The 13,837-nt window shown below is 57.5% G+C and overlaps 1 protein-coding gene across 3 annotated transcripts in view; it reads left to right on the forward strand.

Moving 5' to 3' along the window:
- The first annotated feature begins 3,894 nt into the window (after positions 1-3,894).
- Positions 3,895-13,837, forward strand: part of UNC5B (unc-5 netrin receptor B) — a 35,389-nt gene continuing 25,446 nt past the window's right edge. For 2 of the 3 annotated variants that reach the window (XM_068688128.1, XM_068688129.1), the window contains exon 1: positions 6,083-6,250. In XM_068688128.1, the coding sequence (XP_068544229.1) occupies positions 6,160-6,250 (91 nt within the window). In that variant the 5' untranslated portion in view covers positions 6,083-6,159. Of the gene's footprint in view, positions 3,941-6,082; positions 6,251-13,837 lie in introns of those variants that run through there. The other variant, XM_068688130.1, reaches the window with a different exon arrangement.

Raw genomic sequence — 13,837 nt, forward strand, 5'->3', positions numbered from 1 at the left:
CCGGCGGCGGTGCGGGAGCCAGGAGCTGACCTCACCATTTCTCAGCAGGAAACCAGTCGCCAGCAACTGCTGTTCCCGCTGACCTCATGCCGTGGGAGACCTGTCCCGTCTCACCTGGAAATGCCAGCAGCCAGACAAAAGCTGCTTTTACCCGGAGAGCTATTTCCAGCCTGGATGCGTGTCGCACCGGGGAGCTTATTCCTTGGTCCCACGGTGTGGCTGCGTGGGCTCCCTGGGATGGGAGCACCCCGAGCATCCCCAGCACCACGGGATGCATCCAGACCCGCCTGCCTGCCACGTGTTGGAACAAGAAAAGCAATCACGGCTGAAAATGAGAGGAAGGGGAGGTGTGAAGGAAAGGCTGGTGGGTGCCAGACAGGCTCCCCCTGCGGAGTCCCCCTCTCCAACCCCGCACAGGGCAGTGGGAGAAGCAGACGGGGCTTTTTTATTCATTTTGGGGCAAGAGGAGGCGATTTCCTCCCTGTGAGCACCTGGAGGGTGCAGCTGATGAGCAGGGCTCTTCCAGCCGTGCAAAGCTCAGGAGGTTTTTTTTTATCCGGGGCTGCTCCATTAACGCAACCAGACAGCGACGCTGGCTGCTGACACCGGGGTTAATTAAATCCATCTCTCCATCAATTCTTATTCAACTATTATCGATGGTCATTAGATCAGCGACAAAGTGACAAGCAAACAGTAATAGACTCATCTTAACCCTTGTGGTGCTGGAGAAGGGCAGCGGGATGAGGAGCGGGGGGGCTGCTGGTGGTAGTTGATGGTTACGGGGCTGCTCGCCCCTCTCCGGTACGTGCTGCTGGTTTTTGTAGGGTTTGGGCTTCTTTCTTTGGGCAGCTCTTTACGTTGGCTGCTAACACCTGCAGGAGCCACAAGGTGCTTGAGAGCGGCTGAAGTGATGCTTGCAAGGTAGAGGAACCACTCGTTCCTTGGGGAAAAGCATGCACAAAACAAATGGGCAGAGAAACTAAGGCAGGACACCCCGAGGCATGGTGCCAGAGGGGGACCTGATGGGTGCTCTGGGTCCGGCCTTGCTCTGTGTTTTGAACTGTGTGTGTCACTCACTGTTTGCAAAATAATTGCCACCCTCATCTGGGGAGTGAAATAATTACTTCCTTCGTGACACGAAGTCAATTTTGGTCCTGAACCGGAGGGACAGACTGACAGAGGGAATTTCAGAGCGAGCGAAAATGAGGCTGGCATTTGGAGGCTGCAGTTAAAGACACCGGGGGGGTTCTCGCCCTTCTGCTTTTGCACATCAGATCAGAGAACTTGTAAGATGGGCTGGCTGCTCCTCTTCAGGCAAAGGCCTGCCTTAACTTTTCTACTTTTTGCCCAAATATTCAAAGATGCACTTTTTTCCCCCTGTTTGCCATAGGAACGAGGTCATTTAATGGGGTTCCTTGGAGAGCTCCACCACGGGGACACGGCCACGACATAAAAAATGCTCCCAGGAGCAGGGATCCTGCACCAGGGACACAAAAAAAATAAAAAAAATAAAAAATAAATCATCAGGTGGTGCCTTTGGAAGGGTTTCTTTGCCCCAGGGCAGCCCCGGCTAAGTGGCAGCGGGTCCCCCCCGAGGGCTGCGCGCATCCCCGGAGCAAGGGGGAGGCCGAGATCCAGCCCGGCTAATTGATGCTGAATTCTGTGTATATATATATTAAAAAAAAAAAAAAAAAAAAAAAAGGAAAGCGAAGCGGGTGGTTCTGTAAACATATCTATTTTTCACAATCCGCACCAAACTGATTGAAGCCGGTGTCAGGGGTGATATATGGTAGCAAATTGATGAAACATTGATGCTGGGGGATGAATATTTCAGGAGGAGCTGTATACATCGTCCGGCGCTCTTCTTAAATCTTTAACCAGCGCTGGGTAACCTTGAGAGGGGTGTTTGTAAGTTTATTCATGGCGAGGCGCCACAGATAAAGAGCAAGGGCGAAGGGACCTGAATTTGGCTTTTTGCTTTGCTTGGGGTGCTTGTTTGGTGCCAGGCATCTCCGCCGTGCCTGGAGCAGGCACCAAGCAGGGGACCAGCGCTTCTTGGTGACATTCAGAAGGTGCCCTGGGCTCTCTGCGTTCACATCTCTGAAACCTGCTTGTTTATTTTGGAAATGAGCGGCACTTGAGTTTTTTTTAGTAAAACCTCTAAGAAAAAGTTTTATTTTTTTTGCGTGGAAGCGGCATCACTGGGAGGATGCGGTTCGGAGGGGGGTTATTTGTTTTATTTCCAGGGTGGGGAGAGAGAGGAAAGGTTGTGCTGGTTATTTTTTTGCTCGTTTTGAGGAACTGTTTTGACTTTTCCTGAACAAAACCCGTGTTATTGTAGCACAGGGAGCGCCTTCCCGTGCGCAGGACCTCCTGCCGCGCCGGCTCCGTGCCTCCTGCCCAGGACAGCACACACCACGCACAGGGAAACCTCTCCTAGCTACACCAGCTCGTAACTTCCCAGCCTTTGGGTGCTTTTCTTCCTCCCCTTCCACGCTGAAAGCTGCAGATCGAGCCCCCGAGGCACTCACGTAGCGCCGAGAAGTCCCTGCTCTGCGCCTTTTGGTAAGGCGCGTTCGCTGTTTTACAGTGCTCAAACACCATCTGCTGTTGTGTGCAGTGGCACTTTCACACCGGGGGGGGGCATTTTTAACTTTAAATCACTCCTTAAAGAAGAAATTTACAGGACTGGGGGCGGCTGGGGAAATCCCACAGTGGATGCTGAAAGGACCACGGCCAGGACCTGCGGTGCCCATCCTCATCCTGTGGGCACCGAATTTCTCATCCTCCCACCGGGCAGAGCATCTCCCACCCCTGCTCGCTGGCAGCCCCAGGGACTATGGGCAACCGAGGTCCTTCCACAGCACTTAACTCAAAGCCCTGTTTAATGGGGCTGAAAAAAAACCCCAAGCCCTGATGGATCACGGGCAGCATCGCGCCGCCGAGGCCACTTGTGCCGGTGACAACGCGGCGGTGCCGCCGCTGTGACATGTGTAATTTGTGGAGGAGCGTGGCAGAGCAAAGCGACAGCAAACACAGTGAAGAAAGTTTGGCCATGACTTGTAGTGCTTAAACAAATACGATGAAAATAATTGGTGGCTGCTCTCCTGTTTCTAGTCCAGGAGCAACACTGGGATGTAACGGCTGCAGCGGCACGGCCCCGCGCGGGCGCAGCATTCGTTTGGTGCCTCGTTTCCAGATATCGCCTCGTTTGGTCTAGAAACTTTAATTTTTATGGGGCCAAGGATGGCACTGTCCCAATCACACGAAGGTTGGGGAGTGGGTCCTGCAAGCAGCGTGTGGGTGCCCTGTCCCCAGGGTCCCCCCCGTCACCTTCTTGCATGGAGCATCTCCAGCCTTCTGCCAAGCAAAGCAACCCATGGTCCGTTCATTTATTTATTTTGACGTCTCTTGGCTTCTTTTTTCCCTCCCTTTTTTCTGTTTTTTCTTTTTTTTTTTTTTTTTTGCTGTTCTAGCTTCTTGCTGGCAACAGCAGGCGCTGTATTTTGACGAGTTAATAAACATCTCCCCCGGGAGTTAGGGAGCTGCGGCGTGCTCCGCCTCACCACGCCGTACGTCTGCCGGGCAGAGTTTGCAGAGCACTGAGAGGCTTTTCTCCCCCCTAATCCAAAAACTCAGCCTCTCACCTCTCGGCCTTCCCCACCTGCTGGAGCTCTGCCTGGCCTCCGCGGCGCTGGGGATGCTTCTGTGTCATCACAACCTACTTATCACCCTTCCAGACCAAAAAAAACGAGACTTCTTTATAATTTCAGAGAGCAGCAGCGATGTAGCCCTTGGGACAGATGGCCACAGCCCCAAAACCTGCCATTTTTGGGGTGCCCCTCGCTGTTGAGTGGGCCCAGAGCTGGCCACAGCCTTTTGGGAAGAAATGCCATTTGGGCCGTGAAGATGGCGAGCAGTCCGGGGAGCCACACTGCAGGTTTGAACTTGTAGAACATTACTGCTCGTGAATTATGGATAGTGATTGCACCTCCTGGACGATAAATTATTGAGCTGACATGCTGGAGGGAGACCACACGCTGGTGCCCTGCGGACGGGGGGGGGGGGATTTTTGGCTCCCCCTGCTCCTCCCGAAGCTGCGGGAGCCCACCCGGTGCCACCGAGTCCCCCACGAGGGCAGCCACGGGTGACAGCCCCAGCTGGCGGGGGAAATTTTGGCTCAGCCCTTGGTGCAGACCCGTTGCACATGGAGCTCCTGGCTCTCTGGGGCTGCTCACACCTCTTCAGTGCACGGAGCTGGGTGTCCCCCTGTCCACCCCGGTGCCCGCTGTGCCCCTCTCTGCCCATCCTGGGCATGTCTGAGGTCCAGCAACCTCCTTCTTGCCCTCGAGAGCATTTGGGAACGGCTTATTCCCATCCCTGGAGGTGCTTGAGGCCGGGCTGGATGGGGTTTTGGACAACCTGACCTAGCGGGAGGGGGTTGGAATTAGGGGACCTTTAGGGTCCCTTCCAAAAACCCCCTCTCTGTGGTTATCTGGGTGACGAGGCATGGTGTGTATTTCCCTCGCAGGCATCCAGCATCCCTGGCTGGGGCTGGCAGGCTGGCCTGACGTCTGCCCCAGGCCTAGAGCTCCCTGGGGTGACCTCTCCATCACGTTTAACGCCCCGTGACAGCCCCGTGCCCCTCCAGGGTGCCTCAATGCTTTCTGGGGCCCGTTCAGGCCGGAGGTCTCCATAGCACCCCGTGGCAACGAGGTCCCTAATTCGATCACGGGCGGCGCGGGCGAAGCGCTGCCTTTTGTTTGCCCTTAAATCCGCGGCCGGCTAACGAGATTTGGGCACTCCTCGTTCCTGCGACGGGAGAAATGGGGAATTATCGCCGCCTCTGCACCTGCTCCACGGTGCTGATGCTGTTACACGGGCCGGCTGCTCCTGAGACCCGAGCAGCTCGGCGCACCCCAGGACCCACTGGGAGCACTGGGGCTCGGGCTGAGCCGCGCGCCCCGGGGATTTCGAGGCAAAGCAGGGGCAGCAGGCAAACACCTGGGAGGGAAAACAGCCCTCGTGCCTTAATGATAAGTTTGCCTGGCCGTATTTTTCCCTCCGGTTGCGAAAGAGCGGTCGGCTACCCATTAATTTGCGTCGCTTTAATTCATATTTTGAATACCAGACGATGACTTCAACGCCACCGAGCTTAACCCCGGGTGCGTCCCGGCCCCCGCCAGGCGAGCCAGATTCGGGGCTTTTATGGTGATGGCAGCTGGCAAAGGAGATTTTGGTGCCGCTCCCCAGCCTTTTCCAGCACGTCGCCTGGCTCTGAACATAGGGGACGGAGGGCTGCGGGGCAGGGGATGCACCGCCGGGTGCCACCCTATGGGTGCCACCCTATGGGTGCCACCCCCCTAGGGTGCCAGCCTCCATCCTGGAGGGTGCCGGTGCCAAACCCCAGCCCTGGCCGCTGTAATTCCTCCCTGCCAGGGTCCCTTCTCCCCCCAGCCCCTAAACCTTGCGGCTGCCGGCAATGAAACCCGCTCAGCAGCTCCCTCCCTCCCTCCCTCCCTTCCTCCCTCTCCCCGCGCAGCGCGGTTCCTGCTGCCCCCCTGCGCCTCGCACCCTCCTTGCAGCCCCCCCTCGTTCCGCCGCAGGGAAGGGCTCACATCCCCCAAACCCTCGCCTGGAGAAGTTTTCAAACCCATAAACTCGGGTTTAGGACGGGGGGGGGCTCCCAGGTTCCGAGGAGGGCACCTCCCCTGTGCGTTTTATTTTTTTATTATTTTATATACATTTTTGGAGCGGTTGGGGTGCTGGAGGTGGCCACTTTGTGGGTCCCTTCCACCTGAATTCTTCTACGCTGCCTCCTCGTGGCTCTAGGAGCTGGGGGGGGGGGCAAAAAAAATAAAAAAAAAAAATCGGGGCCCCGTGCAGCAAAATCTCTACCCAAAAACCCCGAAATTTGGAGTGGGTTTCGGCACCCTTGGAGAGGGAAGGGGGGGTTGAGGATGGGAGCAGCTCATCGCAGGCTGCTGGGGGGGGCAAAGAGGGGGCAGTGGGGGGGTGGTGGCGGGGTTAAGCCCCTCCCATGGCCCTCCCCGTCCCGCCCCCTCCCGCCCCCTGCCCGCCCCTCCCGGCTCCGGGCAGCCCGGCAGAGCGGCGAGGCGGGCGCGCAGGGCGGCTGTGCGCTGGGCGCTGCGCTCCGCCATGCAGCCCCCGGGACCCCCCCGCCGCATCTTCATCATCCTCCTCCTCCTCCTCTTCCTCCTGCACCGCCGCTGGGCGCTGGCCGCCGCAGGTAAGTTGTTTTTTTTTGGCTATTTTTTGGGGTGAGGGGAAGTTTTTTGGGGACGCATCCCCGTGGCGGAGCGCGGAGGGCTGCGCCTCCCCCCCTCCTTTTTTTGGGGTGAAAAGGATGAGAAACGGGGGGCACCGAGCATCCCTTCCCCGGACTCCCCCCCTGCACCCCCAGGGCTCGGGGAGCCCCGGGAAGGGCTCGGGGCTGCTCCTCTGCCCCCCCCCTCCTTGCCTCTCGGTTTTCTGCTTTTGGTTTTACTGCGCCGTTTTTTTGTTTTTGTTTTTTTTTTTCTTTCTTTTTTTTTTTTTCCTTGCCGTCTGGGAAGAGCAAAACAAACCCATCCCTGTTTATAACACCGTGGGCTGTAATTTCCCAGCGGGTCAAATAAGTAATTACTCAGGCTGGATATTTTCATTTTTTATTTTTTTTTTTTATCTGCGTTCTTCTAAAAACCGAGCTCTGGATGGCCGGGCAGCTCGGCGATCTTTTTTTTTTTTTTCTTATTTATTCATTTATTTAATTATTTTTTTCCGCTATGGCTCTTCAAAGTTTCCTGTGCGGCCCCGAATCTTGTGATTGAGATGCTCTTAAAATCCTGCCCTTCCGTCGTAATCCCTGCCACGGACGAGAAAATAACCAGAGGCACGGCCCTCCCGCTGCCCGCTGGCGTTGGGGCTCCCATCAGCATCCAGTTCAGCCTCGTGCTGTAGAAATATATGGGAATTATTCATTTTCCCCCCCTCTCCCTACAAACGACACCTCGGATGCTGCTCCGTCCTGCGGCAGCGGGTTGCTCCTCCGTGTCCAGGTGCAGAAAGTCATCCTCTGGTGCTCGGATGTGGCACCCCGAAAAGTTGGAGGCTGGGGAGGTCGTAGCCATACGTGCAGGACCCTCCTGCCCTGGGCACGGTCGTAATCCTGGGGGAAACTTTCGGGGAGAGCATCCCGCTGGCTGCTCGCTGAAAGCGTCCCCTTGCCAAGCTGCTTTTCTAGGAAAATGAGCCCAGCCTTCCTTTCTGAAGCCTAATTAAGGCGACGAGGAATTTTGGGGAGGGAGTTTCATCAGATTATTATTTATTATTTTATTTTTTTTTGTCCGCCCCCGCCGTGCAAAGATCCTACCCGGTTCTGCCTCTGGCATCTCCGGGGGCCTGGCCGTGGCGGTGCAGGGCAATCCTCTCCCTGGCGGACAGGCCGAGGGGTTGGGGGGGCTCGGTGGCTGCTGGGGACACGGCGGGGACATCAGCACCCCCCTGCCCGGCTCCTTGCTCTTGGCTTTTGCATGCCCGCGAGATGAGAGGGAGGGAACGAAGAAGGAAAAACGAGTTGAGCCTGACCAGGGGGATGCGGGGAGCTTCCCGGCGTGCCTGTACGGGATCGCAGCAAGTTGCCTCTCCTTTCCCTTCAGCTGCTCCGTGCCTGCTGCAGAGCCTGGCTTAAAACACCCAGGACAACGGGGGTGCTGGGGGGTGCAGTAGGGATGTCTGCATGGTGGGCACGCTGCCCTCCTGCCCCTCTTCTGGACCAAATATCTGGGGAGATTGGGGTCTGCTTGGGATCTCCTTGGGGTTCCCAACACCTGGGGAGACGGGGAGCGGGGGATTGGTGACAGTGCTGGTTCTGTGACCCCCGCATTGTCCCCACGGGTGGCAGGGGAGCAGCCTGGGACCTGTTGCTCTCCATCCTGATGTCCCAGGAGCTGGAGGACAGCCGTGTCCTTGAGCTCCTGTGGGTGCCCCGTGCCGGCAGGAGCGCAGGGCGGCGAGGGGCAGGCAGGAGGGCTTGATGGAGTCTGGAGGAGTTCATTACAGCAGGCATCAGGGCCATAAAGCCCCAGGTCCCTGCTGGGCCTGATTCACTTGTATTCCCCTGGATTTAGCGATGCTAATAAGGGGGGAAGCGTTTCCCTGCGCTGTGCTCCCACCCGCGTCTCGCTTTCCTCGCCCTTTTGGCCAGAGGTGGCTGCTCCTGCTGGTGCCCCCGGCTGCCCCGTGGCCTTTCGAGGCCCGGCGCCTCTGCTTTTTGGTGTGCCTCGCCGTGCCGAGCTGTAATTTGCTGTAATCGCTCGGATTGTGCAAGCCAGCCCTGCTCGTGAGTCAGCGCTCGGGGTGGGCCCTTGCACTAGGGGTGCTGGGGATCTGGGGCTGGCGGCGTGAAAATCCCGGCCCTGCTGGTATGAAGGGACCTCGAGAGATGCTGTGTGGGATGCTGCACCCCAAACCCAGAGCTCTTTCCCCTTGTGGCACCGCAGGAGGGCTGAATGGAGCGCTTTGGGGTGATGTGGCTCCTGGGATCCAGCTGGAAGAAACAAATCCTGACCCGCTGAGGGCTCGCATTAACGCACAGCTTTGGGGAAGAAAACCCCCAAAACCCACCTAGCCGTCCCCAGGCTTGTGTGGCACTTGGCATTTTACAACTGAGGCTGTTTCGGAGCTGGGCTTGGCTTCTACTTGTGCGCTGGAGCCCCAGCCTGGGGGGCGATGCTGCCCCCGAGGGTTTTATCCGAATTTCGGTCCTGTGCGGGGAGCCGGGGCCGTGGTAGGAGGCGAGCGAAGCATCCCGGCCGCGCCAGGATTATTTTTGAAGCCTCCTGGTTTTTCGGAGCCCTGACTCACGGCACAGGAATGCGCTGGGCTGGCAGCCCCGGACCTGCTCCTTGGGAGCGCGGCGGGGAAGCGCGAGCAGCCCTCTCCTCCTCCGAAACCGCCGGGCTGGGAGCAGCCGCGGCTTTGCTGAGCTTGGGCTTTTCGGGGGATTTTTGTCTCTGCTCTTTGTTTTGAGCTTAAAAAGGAAAAGGAAAAAAAAAAAAAAAGAAAATCTGGGGAGTTGGGAGCAGGGGGTTGGCGAGGCACCGTCGGGGTGCCCTCGGAGGGGAGGGAAGGGCAGCGTGAACCCCGACATCGAACAGGAGCCGGGCTGGGAAAGGCAGCGTGAAGCACTGCTTGGGAAGCAGGGATTATTTAGCACGGGGCTTGCTCTGGCGTGTCCTGCACGCTGGCTTTCATCTCCTGCAAGTGCCTCCTCGCTCCGAGGGACCCCCCTGCTCCAGGCTGGGTCTTCTCTGAGACCCTCTGGGTTTTGGGGTGCTGTTGCCTTGCCGCGGGGAGGAGGAATTAGCAGCTCCCCAGGCCCACAGGGGAGGCTCGGAGGGGTGCGATGGAGAGCTGCACATCAGGGCTGCCTCCTCCAGCAGCCCCAAACGGAGCCCAAAATCTCGGGACCGGGATTTGTGTGGATTGGAATATCAATGGGGAGGCAGAGCGGGGCTCGCCCCGGCCGGATGGGGCTGGGATAATCCCCCTGGGAATTGAGAAGCAAATGTTTGGAGCCACTTTGCTTCCTCGTAGCTTGGAGAGGTGCTTTAGCTTCTGTTATGGAGCAAGAAAAAAGGGATTGCCCCAGTTTTCTGCCCCAGCATGGCTGGGAAGAAGGGGCTAGGTTGCCTGCCCTGCCTCCAAGCACGGGCTGACCCCAGGCGTTACCAAACCCTCACCAATCCGGACACAAATCTGGGTCCTGGCACCTCTCGTGCTTGCTGGTGGTCCCGCTGGTATGGCTCTGTGCGGGTCCCTCGGGTCACCTCGCCTCCCCTTCTTGCCAAGCCTGAAGCCGAGCGATTGTTTTCCTTTGAAAGAGCGTGGAAAATCTCATTTTGGGGTGTTAAACGTGTGTGGGGCGAGCTGCAGCAGTTTGGAGGAGAGGTGAGGACCTCTGGGTGCGATGAGCTTTGCGCTCCTTTGGGAGCGATGCTGTGGGCAGCATCCTTGAGTTTTATTTTATTTTTTATGGTTTTATGTTGTTTGAAAGAGCAAAAATCCCCTTTTGTATAGCTGAAGAAATGCGCTTGGTGTTGATGTTACTGAAGACAGGTGGAGGACCACTTGGGGATGCTTTTGCTCGCCGGAGGGGTGGATGCAGCACCCCTCGATGGAGCTGCGCCTGGGTAGGATTTGCTTTGCTAAAATGAGGACCAGAGGGGGTTCTGAGCGGGCAGGGATGGCTCATGGAAGTCACGGCGCTGCTTCCCATCCAGCATCCCTCCCCATTAAAGTTTTATGGGGACTGACACGGTGACTTGTTAAACGATGCGAGGGAGCTCAGCGAGCTCTTCTCCACCCTGCTGGCACCTGGTGAGGCGTCTGCGGCGCATTTCTCCTCCCTGCGAGCTGCCAGCCTGGAAATTATCCCCGATGACCCCCTCGTCGCTGCCTGGCAGCCTGAAATTGCTCGTCCTGCAACCCGGGTGGGAGGAGGAGGAGATGTTGTAGGACAAGAACCGGGCTTCCCGGCCGGGCGGCTGGCGGGGGTGGCTGTGGGCGGCGATGAAAGGGGTTGCGATGCCTCGGGTGGCGTGGGAGCTTTCCTTGGGCGGGAGCTTAGGGAGCCCAGGGGTTCTTCAGGACGGATTTAAAACAGGAGGAGGGACACGCCTGGGGTGCATTGGGGTGGTGCTGTCTGCTCCTGGCCTCGACACTGAGGTTTGGGGTTGGGTCATCGCCGGTGCCGTGGGCGCACGCACCCCGCAGCAGACGAAGCCCTCCGAGTGCCTCTCCCCCATCCCTAGCAGCACGTGCTTTATGCCAAAGAGTGATTTCTGCAGGCGTGTTCAAAGGGTGTAGGGCCTTCCCCTGCCCTCCCCGTCGGTGAGGGGCAGGATGTATTTTCGTGGTCACTCGGGAGCAAAATGGATCCAACCCAACGCCGCGCAGAAGCCGCAAGCCCCCCTGGAGACCTCGCCGTCGCCCTTCTGGGTGCTGCCACCCCGTGCTTGTGCTGGAATGGTATTTGGAAGGTTTCTCCTTTTGGAACAAAGCAAGGAAAGCTTGAAAACCCGTCATTTTGCTGCGTGCCACCAGGAAACGTGGTGGTGCGGAGCGATGGCTGAGCACCAGAGGCTGTGAAACTCCCCCTTTTTCTCCACGTGTGCCCGTGCTGGGTGAATTTCTGCTGGTGAACGGACAGCCTGCGCTCCGCTGGGGTGAAGCAAGAAAGGCTTTTTTGTGTAGGCTTTGAATGCTGAAAGTACCGTGTTGTGATAGCCTGGGGATGCCAGCTTTGGGTTGAAGGCGTTTTTTAATCCCTTCCCTGGGTGTTGGGTGCTGCAGCTACCGTGTTGTAACCTGCAGAGAGCGACTTCAAAAATAACCGGGGCAGCGGCCGCAACGGGTCTGTGTAAAACGAGGTACGGAGGCACATATTTCAGGCCCTAAAATTTATACAACAACATAAAAACCTTGGCTCTGCCCAGAGCTGGAAAAGCAAGCTCCAAAAGCTGGCGATAGGGCTGGGTCGGTTTGCTCTGAGCAGTGACTAACAGGAGTCGAAGTTTTTAAAACAAACACTGGGATAAACTGGTTATGCAAAGCGGGGCGAAATGGGCAGGTTCCTTTGGAGTTTGCAGCAAAAACACCGAGGCTGGGGCGTGCTGGGGCCGGTCCTGCCGGGGCTGGAAAATCCCACGCGCCAGCTCCGCAGCCGGGGTCCCGGCCGATCCGCACGGATGCGGGGCGCCGAGCGGTCGGGGACACAGCGTGCCGAGCTGTCAGCCCGGCTCTGTAATACCCTCTAAGTGAAATCCATCGGTGCTTGGCTTGGAGAAAGCGTCAGGCTTTGTGATTCTGTGCTGCAGGGGAAAAAAAAATATATATATATAGAAATGGAGCATGCGGCGATGCGCCTATCCAATGGGATCACTGCTCTTCCTGGCTTTCCCCTGCTTGTACGAGGGGACAGGGCTCAAGGTCTGCATCTGGGTGGCTTTTTGGTGGCCTGGAGCCTCTCCTTGCCCCGCACACCCTGTCTCTGCCTTCCCCTTTCTCTCCCCAGAGGACGCATCCGTGCCCGTTCACCTCTTTGGGCGCACGGCGGGCACAGCGCGGGGCTCTCGCCGCAGCCTCTCCATCTTCGGAGAGGTATGCCTGCGATTTCCTCCCCGCGAGAGGAAGGGCTCGTTGCTTCCAGAGGGGGAAGGCTGCGGAAAGTGGAGGGGAGAGAATGCAAACCACATGTTTTCTGCCAGGCTCGAGTTGCAGGGCTGCGAACGGCGGGGGAACAAAAGGAGCCGGAGCCGCGCAGCTCGGCGGTGGGATGCAGCGAGGCTGGAGGGAGAACTAAAAGGGTCAGAAGCTGTTTGGAGAAGAGCTGGGTCCCTGCTGGGGCTCTGTGGTGTTGCTGTGTTCAGGGCTGGTCCCGAATCCTGAAGATCCCATAAATGAGCGGTGACGACATTGGAAAGAAGCTTCTCCGAGTTGTCCTGGGCTCGTGGCTTCTGCGCGTTGATGAGAAGGCAAGAGAGGAAGGTTCAGGGTCCAGCTGCCTCCTCTCCATCTCTGGGATGTCTTGCCACCTTCTGGGGGCACAGCTGGGAGCTGCTGTGAAATCCTACAGGGAAAAAACCTCACTCCACCTCCTTCCAGGTCCCTCCTCTCCGTATCTGCCCTGCCGAAGGAGCAGTGCAGGTTTGAGAGTTTTCTTCAGGCTTTGAAACAATTTCCCCATCCCCTTCTCTCCTCCACCAAGGAAAACTTCCCGTGACCTCATCCTCCCTTCCCTGAAGACAGTGAAGGTTTGTCCTGAAGGGAGCTTCAGTCTCAGGGGAGAAATTGCAACCCCAAATCCTCAGATGTGCTAAAAACATCAAGGTTTTGACCTAAATGTGGTAATTTCTACCATGCCTCACTGCCAGAACGATATTGCTCAGAGCCTCTGTAAGAGGGCTGGTGCTCCTTGGCAGACAGGCCCTAAAAAGGGGAGAAAGGGCTGGAAATCCCCCCAAAATGTGTGGAAAAGCAGACTTGGTGTTGTTTTTGTGTCCGAACGGCCTCGTTCCAGCTGCGTTAAGGGGTGGGCACGTGAAAAGATTCACTTTTCCCTCCGCAGGGTGGAAAAAGTGATGCGCAGGCACTCGGAGAGTTGTTGGAGCTCGGTGAAGATGCTTTGAGGAAGGATGTGAGACCCGGGGGGGGGCAGCAGCCGAGCTGTTAGCTGGGAGGGCTCTTCCCTTCCAAAACCTAGAGGCACGGAGACAATATCCGATCCCCCGAGCGGCTCGCCGGAGCTGTTTGCAACCTGTCAGCGTGGAAACCATCTGCTCCAGCCCCTGGGGACCCCGCTCCCCGTGGGGTGCGGGAGGAGACGGAGGCGATGCTCTGGCCCTCCCCAAAGGGACCCCGGGGCACCGCGGCCCGAGAGGAGCTGCCGTGCCCGAGAAAGTATTTATTTTTCTGTCTGGGTTATTTTCTGTTTGTTGGCTTTGGGGGGGAGGTTTCTGTTTTTAGCCTGGCTTCCTAAAAGAATCCAGCTTGGGAGGGAAGAGATGGCAGGGTGCTGGGAGGCGTTAGCGCGGGGTGCTGGGAGGGGGGCTTTTGAGGAGGCAAAGCGTGTTTTCCTCCAGAATCGGGGTGCTTATTCTGGATGAAGTGCACGCAGGGGGATGGCATTGCTTCCGGATCCAAAAATCTCCATAAAATCTGTTTTGAAGCTGCCCCTTGTGATGTTTCGTGGCTGAGGTCACTGCTGGCTGTGGGAGGTTTTGGTCTCCGTCTCCGCGTCGGTGAGCTCACGTTACTAAGTTTTGCAGGGAAGGAG

Source organism: Anas acuta, chromosome 7, assembly GCF_963932015.1.
Source record: "Anas acuta chromosome 7, bAnaAcu1.1, whole genome shotgun sequence".
In the NCBI taxonomy this organism is placed as follows: Eukaryota; Metazoa; Chordata; class Aves; order Anseriformes; family Anatidae; genus Anas; species Anas acuta.